Source organism: Herpailurus yagouaroundi, unplaced genomic scaffold (assembly GCF_014898765.1).
Source record: "Herpailurus yagouaroundi ecotype Mexico unplaced genomic scaffold, PumYag 208, whole genome shotgun sequence".
Lineage (NCBI taxonomy): Eukaryota > Metazoa > Chordata > Mammalia > Carnivora > Felidae > Herpailurus > Herpailurus yagouaroundi.
In genome coordinates this window covers 719016-739702 of record NW_024412439.1, presented here as the reverse complement: position 1 = coordinate 739702, position 20687 = coordinate 719016, and the positions used below count along the sequence as shown (strand labels likewise).

The 20687-nt window shown below is 51.2% G+C and overlaps 1 protein-coding gene across 5 annotated transcripts; it reads left to right on the top strand.

Annotated features, from left to right (window-relative positions):
- On the top strand, positions 1-19255 carry FLCN (folliculin). Of its 5 annotated transcripts, XM_040452989.1 has the most exons (14): positions 84-200; positions 818-896; positions 2994-3108; positions 5201-5473; positions 6752-6898; positions 7994-8215; positions 9398-9558; positions 11534-11625; positions 13239-13429; positions 14918-15031; positions 15835-15958; positions 16971-17102; positions 17206-17311; positions 17979-19255. In XM_040452989.1, the coding sequence occupies exons 4-14, from the start codon at positions 5225-5227 to the stop codon at positions 18178-18180; spliced, it is 1740 nt and encodes a 579-aa protein (XP_040308923.1). In that variant the 5' UTR covers positions 84-200; positions 818-896; positions 2994-3108; positions 5201-5224; the 3' UTR covers positions 18181-19255. The 5 variants fall into 5 exon arrangements, with proteins under 5 accessions (XP_040308925.1, XP_040308926.1, XP_040308923.1 ...); XM_040452991.1 differs by lacking the exons at positions 84-200; positions 818-896 and adding an exon at positions 1-66; XM_040452992.1 differs by lacking the exon at positions 818-896 and having other exon boundaries at positions 77-200.
- The last annotated feature ends 1432 nt before the right edge of the window (positions 19256-20687 follow it).

Below are 20687 nucleotides of genomic sequence, written 5' to 3'. Positions count from 1 at the left end.
GGCGGATGGTCCGGCCCGGCCGAGTCACGCGCCTCGGGCTGGGCGCCGCGGCTGCAGCGGCCGCTGGTGAGTGAGGCGGCCGGGGTCCGAACCGAGGCTTCCCCTGCCGGCCGGGAGGCGCGGGGACGGGTGGGTGTCCCCGCGGGCCGACGAGCTCGAGCAGGGGCGGAGGGCGGGTCCTGTGAGGAAGACGCCGTCAGGTGCGCCGCGGCCCGGGCGCCGGAGCTGGGCTCGGAGCTCTCTCCGCCCCCTGGAATTCAGCCCCGCCGCGGCCCCCGGGGCGACCCCGGCCCCGACTGCCCTTGCGGGAGCGAGCCCCGGAGCGGTCCCCTGGCTTGTCCAGGCAGTTCGAAGAGGGGCTGTCGGGGCTGCTTCGTGGAACTTGAAGGGAGCCTGGCTTCCGGGAGGAGGGTGGTGGCGGCGGGAGGGAGTCCCTGGGGGCGGGGAAGGGGAATGGGTCCGCGCCTGTGGGCCTTGGAGAAGCCTGACCGCCTTCGGGTTAGCTGCGGGGACCCAGCCGGGCTCTGAGTTGCTGTGCGGTGTTAGTGATCGGAGTGGCGGGGGGCCAGAGCGGAAGGGGTTGCAGAGAACCTGAGATGTGGGGATGGAGGCGGGGCGGGGTGGGGTGCGGGGCAAATCCACGAACCGTAAAGAGATGGGGAACGTGACATGGGTGCAGACCCCATCAGCGTCGTCGGTTTATTCTCCAACGTTAGAGATGCTGCCGGGAGACTGCACTCTTGGCATCCCTCCCACCCGGGTTTTGCCTGCCTTCTGGTTTAGGGAAGAGGGTGTGTCAAAATTCTTTTTTCCTCAGGCTGGCGTTCTGAGGCGGGCACTCTGATGAGCCGATAGGCCTAGAAGGATGGTAGAAGAGCACATTTCCCTCCAGTTTGGTGGGTATTGTTAGATGCGCCCTTATCACCTGGGAAAAATGTTTCCCCAAGAATTGGCTCATTGTGGGTTGAGGTCCCAGCTATTGGAGGCAGAGGGCAAGGGTTCGCTGAAAGGAGGTACTGGTTCTCCAGCCCGTGGTGTCCCGCCAGAGTGGCCCTGGGGCTCCGTGTCACAGCAGAGAAAGTGCTGGAGGCATTGGGTTACCAACATTGTTAGGAAGAGATTGGGAAATAGCGGCAGGTGACTGTGTGTGCCCTACTGGTGTCACACATCAGGACACTTCGTAAACCAAAAACCAGGTGAAGGCAGTGGGAATAGGAAAGCCACCATGGTGTGACTGCGCTGGAGCTGGAAGTAATCCCCTGTGGGACTTTTCAGTTTGCACCTGCCGAGATCCAGCTGCTGACCTAGTGAGACTCCCCTGTGGGAGACTAGGTGGAGAAGCCGCAGGGGATTCTGATGGTCATTACTGGCTAAGAGCTACTATGATACTGGATTTCTTTGCAAAGCCCTCTGTGATCCTCTGTGGTCCTATGAGAAGACCACAGAAAGTGGGGATGAAATAGGCCCAGGGCCAGCCTCAGCCACTGGGGGAGGGGGGCCGTGGGAAGGGCCCTGCCTCCTCCAGTTGTTTGGATTCTTTCTTGGAATATAAAGTCGAAGAGATTTGGCCAGGGTGGGGTGTGAGCGCGTGTGCAGATTTCTGCCTCCTTGGATTCCGGAAGGCTCGCTGGAAGCGAAGAACTGTTAGGCGTACTCAAGCCAGTTTGTTTTCTTCAGTAAACATCTGATGAGATTGGAATTGGAGAATGAATAGAGAACTGATCTCCTGCTACTCAGAATTCTGCTGCCGCGTGCAGTGGTTAACCTGAGAGGTGGGGGTTCCTCTGTTTCTCAGCTTTAGGGTGGTGCCAGATGAGGATAAATAAGATATTGGACATCACCTGGCAGGTAAGAGCTGGAGACAGGCTTTTTCTGTGTGACTTCAGAGCCAAGTGGTACCTCCCTGTCTTCCACTGGCTGCCTGGCACCATAGTACTCCTGATCGGAAGAGTCAGAAGTCTTGTCCTCTTGTCCGACAGGACTGCTTTTCTTTAAAAAAAAAAACAAAACAAGGGGGTGCCTGGGTGGCTCTGTCCGTCAAGCGCCTGATTTCAGCTCAGGTCTTGATCTCACGGTTCGTGAGTTCGAGCCCTGCGTCGGGCTCTGTGCTGACAGCTCAGAGCCTGGAGCCTGTTTCAGTTTCTGTGTCTCCCTCTCTCTCTGCCCCCTCCTCCCCCCGCTTGACTCTATCTCTTTCTTAAAAATAAACATTAAAAAATAAAAACAAAATAAACACCAAAGCAAAACCAAAAAGCTATTAGTGAGAATCACCCAGGCTGACCATGGGTGCTGGGAAGTAGCTTAGCAACATCATCTCTGATCTTTCCTTTCCATTCGAGGAAGAGAGAAACTTGTAGGTCTAAGGTCTGAAGGGTTGAATTGGCATGGTGTGGGTGCTGCCAAGGCAGTCCCCTTGTAACCAAGGGTAGGAAGGATGATGACCTTATATTTTTAAATATTTTGTATTTTTAAAAAGACATATTTCTATCTAAAGAAATCCTTTACGAAACATTCCTGTAGAGGTGTAAAAGTTCAGCTCACATTTTGGCTGCAAACCCAGCTTGCTGTCCGCTGCTGCTCAAAAGGCAAGAGGCCCGCGAAGCCATTCAGAGCCGTGGGCAGCCCCACGTCTTCTTCTGTGATGTTCTGATTTTTTTTTTTTTTTAATTTTTTTTTCAATGTTTTTTATTTATTTTTGGGACAGAGAGAGACAGAGCATGAACGGGGGAGGGGCAGAGAGAGAGGGAGACACAGAATCGGAAACAGGCTCCAGGCTCCGAGCCATCAGCCCAGAGCCCGACGCGGGGCTCGAACTCACGGACCGCGAGATCGTGACCTGGCTGAAGTCGGACGCTTAACCGACTGCGCCACCCAGGCGCCCCATGTGATGTTCTGATTTTAAGTCGGTGGTAACTGCTTGCTTTTTGTGTATCACTAAGTCAGTTGCTCTTAGAATTCACTCTAGTTTTTGTTTTTTTTTTTTTCTTCACTAGGAAACGTCAGGTCTTAGAGCTGAAGTATGGCCTCCCTGCCTGACTCATCTGGAAATGGCCTTGCACGCTGTTGTGTAGGCGGGACGGTGGACGTGTGACTTTGCCGAGTGTAAAGGTTCGTGTGGATGCTCTACACGTCGGGTGAAGCTTAGCCAAGTGCTGCTTTCATGCGAATGTTTTGCTGGAAGGAAACTTCTTTCTCTTCCCTTTTATGTCTCTCAAGGAAGATGTGGCCTCTTTTTCCAGGGTTAATGCCTCTGCCTTTGGGTCTTAGTACTAATTTTCTGAGGTTCTTACTCCATCAGTGGTCACCTCACCACCCCTTTCACAATGGATTCTTAAACCATCATTTCCTTAATCTCACCAGAATGAGCCTGGTGGAACCCCTATTTACATTTGGCTTACTTGGGTCTCGTGCCACTAGGCTCTCAGACTGCTGTTCCCATGGTTGTGCTCTTGAACCTCTCCTGCCCATAGAGATCCTCAGTGAGTTCTCCACTTCCTGTGGCAGCAACTGCCCCCTTGTTACGGGCAGCTCCCAAATCCCCTGTCCAGTATTTTAATGTGGCGCCTACTGTGCGTGTCAGGAACTGTTGTAGATACAACCTCAGGCTGACTCCTGTCGCCACTTAGGGAATGTTTGTACAGGGAAGCACAGTGCAGAGGAGGGGAGAGTGAGGCGGTGGGAGTGAGCGAGTGTTCTGGGGTGCTGGTTCGGGAGGCCTCTCAGCAGGAACGTGCCAGGCAGAACGAAATGGTGAGGATGGGGAGTCGGGTAGAGGTCTGTGGAGTGGCTCGGGGCTCCCTGATAGCGCGGTCTGGAATCTCCACGCAGCTCTCAGGGTTTTCCAGCTACATGTCCTGCTGTCTCTCTAACCATGTCTCCTCTCCCACTGCCACTTCCCTCTGGGAGGTGCCCCAGCTCTCCCTACGTGCCAGGCACGTAATCCCCGTCTGATCCCCATGCCTGACTCACATCAGCCCAGCTGATCTTCTCTCCAGTTTCTGTTTTGTGTTGGCCTCTGCCATTCCCACTGTAACATTCGAGCTCCAGCCCCTCCCTCAGGGACAGGGGCAGGGCAGGGGCAGTAGTAGTCATGGCAGCTGAGAGATGGTCTGCGAGATGCCAGCTGGGTGGCAGAGTAAGCGAGCTGGCTGGAGAAGGGAGGCTGCTGGGAGGACGTAGTGACGGACACACCACGTGGGGTTTTGAGGACCCTGTCACCCAGGACTTGCTCACCGCCCCCCATGCGTGTTCGCACTGGGTCTGCCACTTTGTCTCCCTGGGTTCAGCTTCCTGGGCAGGTGCCTCTGACTGGCCAAGCCTTGGTCATGTCCATGCGGGGGGATGAGGACGGAGGATGTCTCGCCTTCTTCGGCTCCGTGATGGGGGAGGGGGTCCCCAAAGAGAAGAGGGTTTAGATCCTGGCCACTGGCCACTATGCTCCTTTACCATGTTTTTCATCAGAACCTGTCAAAGGCTCTCCAATCTGTAGATAATTCCAGTCTTTACTAAGGCCTAGAAGGCTTCCTAAAATCCACCTCCTCCTCATCTTCTGCCTTCGTCACCCATCTCGGTAGACAGACCCCTAGTCCTGCCCCCTCCGCCGCCACGGCTCCCTTCAGCTCTCACTCAGCGAGCCCTTGTGTCCAAAACCGCATCCCACCTCTCCAGCACTTCTCTGCCCTGGCCTTGCCTTACTTTCCTTCCCAAGGCTGGCACCGTAGGAGAGGAAGCAGTCTGTCGTGTGTCCCTTCCCTCCTAAGGGTAAGCTCCGTGAGGGCGGTGGCCTATCACCCAGCACAACTGCTATTGGTTGAATACATTGAAAAAGTGTCTCCTCCAAACCCCACTGTTACTTATTTGTGTCACGTTTGCCCCATCGTCACTCGCACATGTGTTCTCTTCCGTGCTGTCTACTCTGTAGCCCTGTCACAAGCTGTAACGAAGGGTTTTCTGTGTGATCCTTGAATTACATCCTCCTTCCTCTGTTGTGACTCCTGGTCAGCACGGAGCGAAGACGTGGTTTTTCCCATACACCTGACACAGTGCTGGGTGGGTGACCCACCTCTGCTGGCCAGGAAGCCTGTCGGTGGCGTCTCCCCAGTGCCTGTGCTTGCCCCAGAGGAGTTGGCAGGTTCTGTAGTGTGAACACAGGCTGGGCACTGATGTTGTTTCCTCTCTTCCCCACCCCCCATACACACAGGCCCCCTTCTGTCTCCAGGACACCATGAACGCCATCGTCGCTCTCTGTCACTTCTGTGAGCTCCACGGCCCCCGCACTCTCTTTTGCACCGAAGTTCTGCACGCCCCACTTCCTCAGGGGGCTGGGAATGGGGACAGCCCTGGGCAGGGCGAACAGGCCGAGGAGGAGGAAGGTGGCATTCAGATGAGTAGTCGGATCCGCGCTCACAGCCCGGCGGAAGGGGCCAGCGCTGAGTCCAGCAGCCCGGGGCCCAAAAAGTCAGACATGTGCGAGGCAAGTGTCTCTCAGGGTGTTGGAGACGTTTCTTTCTCAACAGGGACTCATGCTGTGTATTTGACCTCCTGGAGAGTGGGCAGGACACCCTGTGGGACTAAGAGCAGTGGACGTGACCTCACGGAAAGGTGTGAGCACGGACCGTTCTTTGTGGGCCCTGTGGAATATGCTTGCTTCTTCCCATGTCCTTTTAGTTCTTTCCCTTCACCCCAGCGTTTGCTTTTTCAGCCCTCCCCTCTGCTGCTCATGTCTGCATGCCAGCCCATCGTAGGCTCCGCTTCCTTTAGTCCAGTATTCTCTGGAAGTTTTCTCGTGGGGTCCTGGCTGTTACTTCTGGTGTCATTTTGTGAGCTCTGGGGAATGAGAGGTTTAAGTTCCCTCAACAGGCTGCTGCTTTGAGTGACAGCTCTAGGTCGGGACCTGAAATCAGAGGCAGTGTTAGACCTGTCACTGCAGTGTGAACAGGAATCCAACTGCATGAGCTTGATTCCACTGCGAAGCAGGTAGCATGCCCAGGATTGCTGTGTTTATTGCCGGAAACACCCGTGAGGAAGCAGAAGGTGGGGAGAGCCTCGCTGCGGTGAACAAGTCTGACAGCTGTGAAGAAGGAGGAAGGAAAGAGGAGGGCTGGGCAGACAGTGTCCTTGAGCTGGAATTGCCATGTCCTGCATCTCACGGGAGGGGCTTGCCTCCATACCCTCTTGTGCAGTCTCAGGGTGGGGAGAGCCTCCGGGATGCGTGATCTCGGCACCAAGGTGGTGGTGGCTCCGGAGGGGCAGCAGCTGGGGCCACCAGTCGATCTGCTCCACAGCACACGATCTGAGCTTGTGTTCTCAGGCTGCTGCAGCAGCTTGGAAGTCTGGCAACCTCCTGAGGCCCTCACTAAGTGGCTATGTCAGGACCAAGGACAGAGGCTGGCACATAGTATGTGAGCCACTTTGCAGCCCCGAGCCTCAGCTTTGCCTTCTGTAAAATGGGGATTCTCACCGTAATTATCTCATAGGGTTGCGCTTTGGATTATATGAGGTAATGTATGCAGAGCTCTTCATAATACCTGCTACGTAAGTGCTCAGATTAGACCTCTTATTCACACTCTTGATGATCGTTGTGATCGCTCTGTCCTGGTTTTCCTATTCAGGAAACATTTGAGATCTTCAGATAAGTACTCTAGGAGCCAGTTATTTTTATATGAAAATCGATGGAGTCTTTTGTTCCCATGTACACAAGAAAGTTTGTTACCTGCTTCCTAATTGCTTCTCTTTTCCTTCTGGGGGGCAGGGCTGCCGGTCACTTGCTGCAGGCCATCCTGGGTATATCAGCCATGATAAAGAGACCTCGATTAAATATGTCAGTCACCAGCACCCCAACCACCCCCAGCTCTTCAGCATTGTTCGCCAGGCCTGTGTGCGGAGCTTGAGCTGTGAGGTGAGCACCATGACCCCAGGGGGCACTCTGGGGATATCACACACATCCAAGGTGCCCCGAACAAGTTCAGTACTGGTTACGATGAGGAAGACAGAGTCCTGCCCTGAAGAGGACGTGGATCCGTGAGTAGGAGCACAGAGCAGCCCCAGGTCTCTAGAACGCCAGAATAGGTTGGGTTGGACTCCAGTTTTCTAAATGGTTGCTAGCTTATAATTTCAAGCAACAGACTTCTGTTATCTGTTCATTCTTGGTGAATATATTTCTAAGATATTAAGTATTTCTAGGATATTTCATTTACCATATCAGATACCACTTTTTTATCGTCTCTGTCATGATTACGAGCCTCAGTGGTCACCGTGTGCTCTTAGAACCTGCTGAAGGGTAAATCAGTTTGTTCCTTAGCTATACCCCGCTGCTGTTTTGATTTCAAGTCTTAGTTCAGGTCTTTTGATTTCAAGTTCTTAGTCTATGTTTGTACCTGTCACGAATTCATAATCCCAGTGGTAAAATTTCCCTTTTCCATACTGACTTGAGCAGACACACTGAGCGCCTCTCTGTTTTCACTTACGGTCGCTGTGTGCCTACCTGCAGCTCGTTCCCTCTTTGTGATTTCCTGTTGGCTAATCTGCGAGAAGCAGATGATTGTGCCAGATAGAATTGTGTATAAAGTAAGAGTGAGTATGTCATGAGGGAGACCTAACTTTTCTCCTATAAACGAAGTATGCAGATTTCATTGGATGGACCCTACGGTGACTCTTTTGACCTTCTCCAGTGTATTCCAGATGAGTGACAATGGCAAATTTGAGTCTGGAGTATTTACAATATTTGAATAGGAGTTATTTATGGCGCAAGGTAGACAAAAGTCATGAACCTACTTGCCCTTGCAATCCATGATAACGAATGTGATCTTTAGACAGTCTGATCCCAGGAGCAGATGAAAGCAGTTTTCCTGTCTTGGCCCCCACCTTTCCCACTCTTCCTATGACAGATGCTAGTTAATTAGGCCAGAGAGATAAGTCTGAGGAGGAGGATTTGACTTTGTGTCACCAAAGCCAGCACAGGACTGTGTCCTGGAATGACTGCTGATTTTCACAGGTCTGCCCTGGCCGTGAAGGCCCCATCTTCTTTGGAGATGAGCAGCATGGTTTTGTGTTTAGCCACACTTTCTTCATCAAAGACAGCCTGGCCCGGGGCTTCCAGCGCTGGTACAGCATCATCGCCATCATGATGGACCGGATTTACCTCATCAACTCCTGGCCCTTCCTGCTTGGAAAGATCCGAGGGATCATTGACGAACTTCAGGGCAAAGCACTCAAGGTGACCCCACAGAAAGAGTGGGTGGCAGTGGGGGAGGATCTTCACGCCGACGGGGGGGGTGGTCAGAGCACGGGTGGCTGTTGTTCTGTCTGAATCTTCTGCCTTCAGACTCAGGGCTGGTGATGAGCCTCACCGTCAGTCCTGCTTGCTTTACTGGGCTCTCTGGAGTCCGCTGTTGTCCCAGTTCTCCTCCAGCTCTGGCTTCTTTACTGCGGTCGAATGCCCTGGTGTCTCCCTGGTGCCTGTGCTTCCTCTGACCTTCATTTCCGAAGCCTGTCCATTAATCGTGTTGTGGACCCACCACCAGCGTAGGCCTCTAGCTGTGGCATCACGTCTCTCGGGATAGGCTGGGTCATGCTGTGGTAACAGACAGCCCCCGGAGCTCGGTGGCTCAAAGCCACAGTTTGGTTTTTGTTCATGTTCTGTGTCCATGGCAGGGAAGTGGGGGGATCTGCTTACTGCAGTCAGCCCAGCAGGCGGAGCCACAGCCAAAGGGGAATGTTGCTCGTTTCTCCGCTGGAGGGGTAGACGGTGCTGGAGGGCCTTGTCTCTCTCCGTCATTGCCAGAACTGGGCACGTGTCCCCCCCCCCCCCCCCCCACCGGGTCCCTCCGTGGAAGCCTCCGTGGGCCTGGGACTGGAAATACTTGCAGAGGAACACTGATGACCACCCCCACACGTGCCACCCGAGTACTGTCAAGTGCCTAATGAGCGGGTTGTGGGAGAGGGACAGGAGGGCACTTACCCCATTCCTCTTCCTCGGGTGGCTTCTAATCAAGATGCGAAGCAAAACCATCCTGTTTGGAATTGTGAGGCTGGCGGCACTTTCTGTGCCCTTCAGAGGGGGACTGAGTTTTCAGGAGCAGGATCCGGGATGTTGGCTGTGAATGAGCTGGCTCTGGGTTTCTTGGCTGGTTTGGTTTGGTTAAAAGGCTACCTCTTCTCAGGGCGTGTGGGTGGCTCATTCGAATCAGCGTCCGACTTTGGCTCAGGTCATGATCTCACAGTCTGTGAGTTCGAGCCCTGTGTTGGGCTCTGTGCTGACAGCTCGGGGCCTGGAGCCTGCTTCAGATTTTGTGTCTCCCTCTGTCTTTGCCTCTCCCCCTCTCACATTCTCTCTCTCTCTCAAAAGTAAACATTAAAAAAAAAAAAAAAAAGACTAACCCTTCCCTTTTCATTTCAGGTATTTGAAGCAGAGCAGTTCGGATGCCCACAGCGTGCCCAGAGGATGAACACGGCCTTTACACCATTCCTGCACCAAAGGAATGGTAATGCCGCTCGTTCGCTGACCTCCTTGACAAGCGATGACAACTTGTGGGCGTGCCTGCACACGTCCTTTGCTTGGTAAGGAGATTTTCAGGTCTTTTAGCACCAGTTAGAATGGGTACAGTCACGGTATAGTGGTTGGGTTATGCATGAATCTGGGGAGAAAGGTTGTTGGATGAGTTCCCCTCAGTGCCTCTCTGCTGTGTACTTGTTGGCAGGCACCGACCCGGGCTACGGTCCTCCTTTCCCTCCAGGCGTCTCCCCCTGAGTGTGTGGAAGATTGACTTAGGTGGCACTCACTTCCCTGTGGTCTGTTGGTTTATTATTTAAAAAAAAAAATTTTTTTTTCAGTGTTTATTTTTGAGAGACAAAGAGTGAGCGGGGGAGGGGCAGAGAGGGAGACACAGAATCTGATGCAGGCTCCAGGCTCCAAGCTGTCAGCACAGAGCCCAACATGGGACTCAAACCCACGAACCGTGGGATCATGACCTGAGCTGAAGTCGGATGCTTAATCGACTGAGCCCAGGTGCCCCTATTTATCTGGTTTTTTAATTAATGTTTAAGAGAGAGAGAGACAGAGAGCATGAGCAGGGGAGGGGCAGAGACAGAGAATGTCAAGCAGACTCCACACTATCAGTGCAGAGCCCTGCTCAGGGCTCAAACTCATGAACCTTGAGATCATGACCTGAGCCGAAACCAAGAGTTAGATGCTTAACTGGCTGAACCACCCAGACGCCCCTCCCTGTGATATGTTTAAAATGATGCTCCCATACCAAGAGCAGTGATCACCTCCCTTTTTTGTCTACAACAATAAACGTTTCTCTCACACAGCTCTGTGGGTCAGGAATTCGGGAGTGGCTTAGCTGAGTGGTTCTGGCTCAGGTTCTCAGGAGTTTATCGGTTGGGTCTGCAGTCATCTGGCAAGCTGGTGGTGCTGTGGGCGTGGTCACAGCAAGCACCTGTTGTTTGTGAGGAGTGTGCCATTTGCTAACACCTGTCAAGTCAGGAGGAAAGGATTGCCTTTGAAAACCACCATAGTCTGGCCTCTGGCCTCAGATCACTTCTCTTCCTTCCATTGTAAGATGTTCTCATGAAAACTCCCAAACTCTCGTTTTTGTGCAGCAGCGGCCCCAGGTGTGTGTGTGGGGGGGGGGGGGGGCCTCGTCGTCGAAATCAGGCCCAGGTACAGATGAGGCACCTAGAACGAAGATCTTTGAGGGTGGCCCCTGAGGACCTGTGACGTCAAGAGAAAGTATCTGTCTCCCCCACCCAATGTACCGTCATTTAGGGAGGTTTTCAGACAGACCCAAAATAGAATAAATAGTCTAATGGACTGCACACCCTCATCATCCAGCTGTAGTAGTTACCAACATTTTACTGCTGTTTCTGTCTCCTCACTTTTTTCTGGAGTGTTTTCTTTTTGTTTTTTGTTTTTTTTTTTAATTTTTTTTCTTTTAACGTTTATTTGTTTTTGAGACAGGGAGAGACAGCATGAATGGGGGAGGGTCAGAGAGAGAGGGAGACACAGAATCTGAAACAGGCTCCAGGCTCTGAGCAGTCAGCACAGAGCCTGACGCGGGGCTCGAACCCACGGACCGCGAGATCATGACCTGAGCCGAAGTCGGATGCTTAACTGACTGAGCCACCCAGGCGCCCCCGGAGTTTTTTCTTAAAGCACGTTTTAGTTGTATCATTTCAAACATAGAGCCATTATCCAGCAAAACTGACAAATTCCATCGTATCATCCAGCCCAATCCATGTTCAGTTTTTCTGTTTTGCCTCAGAACTGACCGTTGAAGTGGGGTCGGGTCACCCCTCCACTTGCACATTGTTCTCTGTGCCTCCGCCACCGACTCTCCCGTGCCTTTTGTTGGAGGACCTGGGTCACTTGTCCTGCAGAATTCTTGTTTTGGATTTGGCTCAATGTAACTGCAGTGTGATCTTTTATCCCATATTCTCTGTAAACTAGTAGCCAGATCAAAAGGCTTGCCTGGCTTCAGGTTCCGTTTTTCTTCTGGCAAGAACGCTTCACAGACGGTGCTTTGTTCTCCAGGCTCCTGAAAGCGTGCGGCAGCCGGCTGACTGAGAAGCTCCTGGAGGGCGCCCCCACGGAGGACACCTTGGTCCAGATGGAGAAGCTTGCGGGTGAGCCGGGAGAGCCCGTGCTGGAGGCCTTGCCTGTGGTGGCTGGCGGGGGCCACGTCATAGCCTCCAGGCCCTCCTCCGTCCTCATGAAGGGGACCCAAGGATGGGAAACCGGGGGGAGTATCTGCAAGGGCTTGCCCTTTATTCTTGGGTGTTTTTATCGTGATTTCCTGTCTCCTTTTTGACAGTCCTATGAAAGAATCTACTGCTCTGGGCAGGTTGGGAAAATCTGCTAGTTGGGGTTGTTCGAGGGTGGAGAGGACGGATTGATTAAAGGTTTTCTTGTCCCTGTTTTACAATATCCAGGTGCTTGGTCTCTCTAGACAGTCTCTCATTCTTTGTTCTTTAATGACAAAATGTTATGCTTCAGCTAGACCCAAGGTTTCTGTCAAGGATGGTTCCCAAGCCTTTCCAATGTCTGGGCAGTCCTCCCCAAGTTCGTGACCAGATCTGGGGCTCAGGGTCCTGGGGGTTTTAAGTAACTCCCCAGGTGATTCTGGTGCGCTGTGCACCAGCACAGGAAGCTCTGGTCTCAATCCGGGCCGTGCTTTTCCCTCGGAGGTGATTTGATTCTTGGTGATCTAGGTCCACGGCCTCAGCTTCGGGGTTGGGTAAACCAGACTTGTGACGTATGTCGTGTGTGATGTGTTACCAGTAACACTTGACGTGCTTCAGGTTGCGTGTAATGGACCTTAATGAATCGGAGCTGGTTCTTCCTAGTCAGGTGACTTCGCACGCACTTGGATTCCAACATGCTTCTTTCCTGAGTGGGAGAAGGGGGTAGAGTATCAGGAGCAGGGCAAGCTCTGAAAAACAAAGCCGTTCTGTCCGCCTTCGTGTCCTCGTGGATCAAGTCGGGCCCAGAACCATTTGCTACTCTGATTAGAAATTAGAAATTTCGAGGCTAGTGAAGATGGCAAGGGTAGTCTGTTGGTGAGAGTATTTACACAGAGAGCCAAGCAAGTCCATCCGAGCTTGTAGGAAGGATAGACATGCAGGCACACGGGGCTCTCTGTCATGTCTTGGACTGTAGTTTAGCTCCGAGCACACACTTGGATTTGGACAGACCTGGGGCCAGATCCTGGCTCTGCTCCTGCCGTGTTCTGTGTGCACAGATCAGGCCTCTTCCCTGCAGGTCTCACTCGGAACACGGAATGAAGATGTCCTCATTTGTGACAGTTGTCACACAGATTAATGGAAATAACAAGTATTTCTTTATCTGTAAAATGAGAATAGCACTGACCTCAGGACACTTGGAAGGATGAAGAGGAATAGCGTGTGGCCACCCCCAGTATAACACCTGCCTGGGGAAGTGTTCAGTGAATGAGCTGTCAGCTTGCTCAGCATTGCATTTTTCCATGACCGTGAGCAGCTCCTAGTCTTGCAGGTGCCTGCTTCCTAATGCAACGTGAGGCTTTGAGCTAACTAAATAAGTAAGCAGACCAACCCTCCCTGCTCACCCCGGGGCTCCGAGAACAAGATGTATGAAAGCTGGCCCAAACCAGAAATCGGGAGATGCCTTGTGCTAAAGCGGACACTACCCTTTTGCATCCAGGGAATGAAGGGATCCAGGGGCAGCATGTTCATAAATGTCTGTGTCGTCCGCCTTGCAGACTTAGAAGAGGAATCAGAAAGCTGGGACAACTCTGAGGCGGAAGAGGAGGAGAAAGCCCCTGTCGTGCCAGACGGTGCAGAAGGGCGGGAGCTGACCAAATGCCGAGCAGAGTCTTCCTTGCTCTCAGACTGTGGAAACTGGCAGCCCCGAAAGCTGTCTGTCTTTAAGTCCCTTCGGCACATGAGGCAGGTAGGCGGCAGAAAAGCACACCCCCACTCAGAAGCTCTAGAGAAGAGCCCAGCCCCCTCATCCAGCACGCTTTGTCCTTCTGGCCCGTCGAGTTCGAGAGCCGGCCGGAGTGTCGGTTAGGAGTAACCAAAAAAATCCTTGATGGCTGGCTGAAGACGGCAGTGGCCGTCTGGGGTTTCTTAGCCACAGGATGTGTGCTCCCCTTTTAGTGATGACGTGCGTGTCTGTTTTAAAGAAAGACCTGCGTGGTTGGCTTTCTCACGGTTCTCTCATCGTGTCATTCTGGAACCTTTTAAAGGAAGTGAACGTCACTATTGATTTGCCTGCAGCCTAGACGCTTTGTAAAGTAGAAATGATGGCCCTTCTTACAAAAAATTGGAAAGAACCCAGATGTCCAACCAAAGGAATTGCATCCAAATGTTGGGATGTCATTAAACACAAAGAAGAGAGCAAGCAGTGTATTGTGCAGGGTGGTAGGTGTGTTTATATGCGGTAGCAGAGACGGAGTCTCACGCAACACTATTGACCATGGTTATATTTGGTCATACAGGAGGAAGAGGTCACAAGATTGTAAGGACAGTCCCTTTTTATACTTTTCTGTGGCTGTTTTTACAGTGAGCGTGAGTTTTATCAAAAGATATTTCTGTTTTGGAAAATGGAGTAAGGACTGATTTAATGGCAGATGCTCCGTGGGGCTGGATGAGGAACAGTCACCCATCAAAACCATGTATTTGGCTAAAATCATCCTTGTCGATTGCTCATGTAGTTTAAAGTTGGAAGGAATCTTAAATTCCATGGGAAGTGGGAGTATTTTTTGAAGCTATAAGAGTCTTCTAAAATCTGTAGTATTTCTAGCCTCCCTTTTTATTTTTTAAAGCCATGCTCATAAGCCATAGGATAACAGGCTGAATTCTCCTAAAATGCCAGTATCAGGGAAGTTACAAAAAGTCGGGTGGAGAGAGGGACTGTTCTGGCTAAAGTAGGATAAAGATAGTAGAATAAATAAAACAGTCGTGATCCTTAAGTAAATCCTGGATTGAAAGAATAGCAGCTATAGAGGATATTGTTAGAGGTTTGGGGATCCAGATACTGGGTTGGTGGCACATGCATGTGGGGCTTCTGGGTGTGGTGTGTACTGGGTTGTGTCGGAGAGCCCTGTCCTTTCTGGGTGCTCAAGTGTCATGCCTGTCCCTTACTTTCAAATGGTTCAGCAAAATAGAGTATATATAGAGAGAAAGTGAATATTGCAATTCTCTGCCTCAAGTGTTTAAAAATAAAATTGGAGAAAAGATCTCAAAGTGTGCAAGGGCTTTGCGGTTAGGCTTTCAGGTGCAAATCCAGAGGCTTCCTGCTGCATCTTCCCGGCTGCAGGCTAGTTACCAGCTCTTCTCTCTTGACCCATCTCCCTTCCCTGTCCAGAGAGCACACAAATAACTTGAGGTGCATGGAAGAAAATTCACAGAGAAAACCCTGAACTATATCTTTCAGGTCCTGGGTGCCCCATCTTTTCGCATGTTGGCCTGGCATGTTCTCATGGGGAATCAAGTGATCTGGAAAAGCAGAGACGCAGACCTTGTCCAGTCAGCTTTTGAAGTTCTTCGGGTAAGAGGATTTTTTCTCTTAAGTATTTTGTAGCAGGACCGGGTTTGTCTAGTGGGTTATTTTTTTAAATCCTGACTTTGGGTGTGAATGTTAAGAGGCATTAATGGCTCAGTGTAAAGGTTTGTGCCTGAATCTAAGATATGTGTTGTTTTCTCCACTGTGTAAAATGGCAGCCATCAATGGTGGTTCTTTCCAGTGGAAGGAGTCTGTGCTACCCTGATAGATTGATAACTGACTACCTTATACCCCATCCCCAAATCCCTCCAAGAAGTCACGGGCATGGTTCACAGCTACCAGAGAAGCAGGTCTGGGTCACCACATGTTCCTGGGCACAGAACATTCCCAATGAGTCAGATGGGATGCAGGTCTACCATGCTGTCTGTGCCCCAGTGGCGCAGAGGGCGCCAAGGCGTAGGTCTGACTCTGATGATATTTAAGTCATCAGAAACCTGGTGCATGCCTCACATCTTGCTAGGCCTTTGAGGGCACAAGATGATTGTGACACAATCTGTCAGAAAGCTTAAAATGTTTTTGTGGGATGAGGGAAGAGACAGAAACCGAAGATCGATAGATTAATACCGCAAAGCAAGAGGTAGCATAAGTCCTGTATGACTGATTGCCGGAATAGGAGTCGGGGCCGTGTGGGAGACACCCCAGTGGGGCTGTGTGACCAGGAATGCCTTCTGGGAGGAGAGAGGCTTGGCACTGAGCTGCAGAGGGCGCTTGGGGTGTGGGTGATGGAGACAGGCAGTGGCGGGGGACATTCCAGCTGGTGTCAGCCTGAGTCACTGGGTCCTCTCTAGACTATGCTGCCGGTGGGCTGCGTCCGCATCATCCCTTACAGCGACCAGTATGAGGAGGCCTACCGGTGCAACTTCCTGGGGCTCAGCCCCCATGTGCAGATCCCCTCCCACGTGCTGTCCTCAGGTGCGTACCTTTCCCGTCTGACCCGAGTCCCTGTGCCTTAGGGCACACAAGCAGAAGTGGGTCTCCGCCGTGGACGTGAGGATGCTGCTGGCTCGAAGCAGGAGGAGCAGCTTTCCCGGCGGCTCTGGGCGTCGATTTTCTGTCCGTGAAGCGGGTGAGGGTTGGACAAGGCAGCCTCAGAGTGAGGGTGGCTTGTCTGGATGTGTTCTCGGTGGAGGGCAGGATACAGTCCTGGGGGTGGGCACAACACACATGGCTGCCAGGCTCTCGTCATGTCATTGTGCTGAGTTGGTGATGCCAACAGGATTCCGGAGACGACGACTCTTTTACGTGCCTTAAATCCATCCTTGATGTTCTTGAGTACAGTGGGGCTTGCTCAGCCTAGCCCCTCCCTCGGTGCTGGCAGGTTCCCTCCTCCGGGCAGAGCCAACAATCTAGTCAGCGTCCTCGTCTTTTGGTTTGGGGACTTTAGCAGTCGGCGTGGGTGTAAATCCCAGCCTCCCCAGGCAAGCCAGGGGCTTCTCTGAGCACCCGAGCACACCGATGCAAGGTGGCCAGGAGGTTGACGGGCGGAGCTTCTGGCGCCCAGCAGTCCTGAGCTGCCGCTGCAGTCAGCACCCGGGCTGGGTCCTGAGTCCCTCAGACGGCACCTGTTTTTGGAACACGGGTTCCTGGTGTCAGAGATGGGCTTGAATTTCTTCACCACTACTAACTGTATGACCTTGAGCCAAACCGCTTTGTTCCCCTGTCATAAAATGGGGCTAACAGCGGGACCCTGCCACAAGGGCTGTTTGGCGTTAGCTGAACTGAGGTATGTAATCAGTAGTGACTGTAACATAATGCGTTCGCTGAGGCGAGAGTTAATGCTTAACCTGTATTCACAAGTACACTAGAAAAGGCTTTTGATGCCCAAGCGTTAGTCCGGGGAGGTGTTTCTGCTCTGTGATCCTAGATGATTCATAGTGGCGGCGGGAGGCAGGTTCCCCGAGCGGTGCGTTTTGTGTCGCTGCAGAATTTGCTGTGGTCGTGGAGGCCCACACAGCCCCTCGCTCCAGCCTCCACCCGGTCGGGTGCGAGGATGACCAGTCCCTCAGCAAGTATGAGTTCGTGGTGACCAGTGGAAGTCCCGTAGCCGCGGACCGAGGTGGGCGCTGCTGAGCAGGGCTTCCTTTCGCAGGGGGAGCGGGAAGGAGGGTGAGGCTGCCTCTCACTCCCCATCGCGCTGACGGCCCCGCCCTTGTTCCCAGTTGGCCCCACCATCCTGAACAAGATGGAAGCTGCTTTGAGCAACCAGAATCTGTCTGTGGGTGTGGTGGACCAGTGCCTCGTCTGCCTCAAGGAGGAGTGGATGAAGTGAGCACACGCCCTGTCGGCCCCCAGAGTTGGCTTTCCCCGGGGGCGGGCTGGCAGCCAGCGGCAGTTATATTCTGCTGGCGAGAGCCAGAAGCTGTTTCCAGAAGAAGAAGCCGTGGCCTCTGTGAGAAATGGGGTAGAATAGGAGTTAACAGCGTGGGTTCAGATAGCATCTTCGCCATTTAGTCCGTTAGCTGGGTGGCCTCGAGCAGGGTCAGCGCTCCTCGTCCCCATGCAGGTCCTCTGTGATATGGGAGTGACACGTGCCTCCAAGAGAAGCAGTTATTTTTGCTGCTTAATTAACTTTAAAAATCTGAAAGCCAGATAACAGACGTTCCCTTTCTGTTGAAGCTAACTAGTTATTCCGTTAGTAATTTTTCCTTAGTAATTTTCTGTCAAATTCAATTAGACCTTGTCCTGATTTAATAATATAATGAAGCTTGGGAGCACTGAACTCCTTTAATGAATTTAAAGAAAATGTGCGTTTTCCCCCATCCTGAGGCCCCAGCCATGTGACCCAGGGCGGAAGTGCGGGGCAGGCGAGAGGTCCTGGGGTGTGCAGGCGCCTGCAGGGTTCTGGCTGGTCCTGAAGCCGTCCAGCCTCAGCCCAGAGCCCTGGTGCGATTATGCTGTGGTGTCTGAGCGCTCTGTGTTTGATTTTCTTCAGCAAAGTGAAGGTCCTCTTTAAATTCACCAAGGTGGACAGTCGGCCCAAAGAGGACACGCAAAAGCTCCTCAGTATCCTTGGAGCATCCGAGGAGGACAATGTCAAGCTGCTCAAGTTCTGGATGACGGGTCTGAGCAAAACCTACAAATCGCACCTCATGTCCACCGTCCGCAGCCCCACGGCCTCAGAGCCTCGTAATTGACCCCGCCGTGGGAATCTGAGCCCACGTTCACCTGAAAAACGGCGATTGCCATCTTCGCCGCTGAGCTCAGAGACGGGTCTCGGAGGGCAGTCACAGACGACTCCTGTTTCCTGGTAAGGAATGGAAACTGTTGGGGCTGAACTTTGCCCTCTCTGTGGGATTTGGGCCTGGTGTAGTTTTCATTACCATGCCACAAGCCAGGTGGATTGCTCCAGCTCTGAAGGGGGCACAGAGACACTTGGGACACTAGGTCCCCTGTGTGTGTGCACCTCTGTGAGAGATGACCAAAGACAATGTGCATCTCCTGTCTCTCAAGGATTTCGATCTCAGAATTTATAGGGAAAACACGTGAGGCCAGTCCCAACTTGGGTATTTTGGCCACAGTAAAAAAACCTCTCTTAAGGTTAATGTTTGAACCTTTCTGTTCTGAAACCCAAGACTTTTCCAGGTTTTATATGTCTTCGTGTATGTTTTGCTACAGTTGTGACTTTTCAGGGTCTGTGCCGATCCTCAGTCATTGTTAGTGATCTGGTTTTGAGCTCTAGGAATGGCTTTTGGGGTGGAATGGATGTTTTCCTCATCTTTGGGCCCTCTGGGGTTCATGTTCTGGAATCATGTAACTTCCAAGGCTTCTGGCCATGCTCTTGGGTGGTTGCTTTGGCATTTCCCTATAGCTTGAGGACAGGCCCTGATCTTTTGTTTTTACACAAAGATGATACTTTGCTGAAATGTCAGATGGAGCCATTTGTCTTGCCTGACTCACTGGATGTGGAGTTGAGGAACCCACCACAGTTCTCTCCCATATCACTTTGCCCTTTATTGATTGCTTCTTTAAACATTTACATTTGGCAGCAGGTAACAATTTTCAGAATATGGTGATTTAAGAACATTTTCTCATGCCAGTGTGCACCTTTAATAAGGATTCATGGCTTGGAGGGATTTTCCAGCAGTTTTGCTGATTTGTTTATAGTTCTTTGCTTAATTTATATTTAACATGGAGACTAAGTTTATATGGCTAGGTATCTATCGTGCAAGAACACTGAAACACAATAAAGATGTATTTTTTTAAACTGTTGAGTACGTGGTTTTGTTGGTTTGATACCTAGAATTTTCTTGGGATCAGTCACAGAAAATATCATGGCTAAAATCAAACCTGTGTTGATAGAACCATTTTGGAACTCTGGAGTCTGTTAAAGACTTGCAAATTCTAGAAGACTTGGACTGGACATTGTGGTCAGTTTTGATCAATTTCAGCTCGTAGCACAGAAGCACTACCATCCCCCAACCCTAGCCACATAGGTGTGCAGGTGTTCCTGGAGCAGCCTGCACACACCATAGGGGAGCTATGGTGAGTAAAAAGGACCCTAAACTACAACCTTGGAGAATCTGTGCTCTGATCACTCATTGCTGCTTCAGATCACAGGTGCAAAGAGCCTGGCTGCCAGAGGACTTAATGGTCTGATGCCCCTGCCCCCGCTTCAGTTTGTGTGTGTGTTTCCCCTTTCAGGAGCCAGATGATAAAATAGGATGTTTAGAAACAACTGCATATACAGGGGAAATTAGAAACTGTGCATGCCCAAGGAAAGGCTCAGAAAGACCTGAGAAAAGTAGAAGTTTATACCTCAGTCTGATCCTTGGCAAAGAGTTTACAATGATAGAAATAGAAGACAAAAAGCAGTAAACCTTGGGGAAGAGGGAAGTATCTGATTTTCACTTATCACATGATTAGATTTAAATGTCCAGCGTTCAACCAAAAATCACAAAGCATACAAATAAATAGGAAAGAATGTCCCATCCAAAGGAAAACAACAGAACTGGTCCCTGGGAAAGACTTTTAATGGCAGATATACTAAACAAAGTCTTTAAAACAATTCTCAAGATGCTCAACTAAAGGAAGATGTGAAGAAAGCCAAAAAAAAAAATAAAAATGTATGAGCAAAATGGAACTATAAAGAAACAGAAAACCTAAAAAAACCAGAGTTCCAGAGCTGAAAACTACAACTGCAGTGAAGAATTCACGAGAGTGCCTCCAAGGCCAACTTGAGCGGGCAGAAGAAAGAATCCATGAACTTGAAGATAGAACAGTGGACATCAGTGAGGCTAAGGAACAGAGAAAAATTGAAGAAAAGTGGACAGAACCTAAGAGAACTATGGACACTATCAAAAGGGTCAACATGCACATTGTGGGAGTCCCAGAGGGCAAAGGGGCAGAGAACATTCAAAGAATGGCTAGGAGTGCCTGGGTGTCTCAGTCAGTTGAGCGTCAAACTCTTGATTTTGGCTCAGGTCATGATCAAAGAGTCGTGGGATTGAGCCCTGTGTTGGTCTCCGAGCTGAGCATGGAGCCTGCTTGAGATTCTCTCTCCTGCCCCCCACCTCTGCTTGCACGTTCTCCCTCTAAAATAAAAAAAAATAAAAAAAAAAAAAATAAAAGAATGGCTAAAAACTAACCAAATTTGGTGAAAGATAGGAACATAAATATATAAGAAGCTCAGAATCTCCCAACT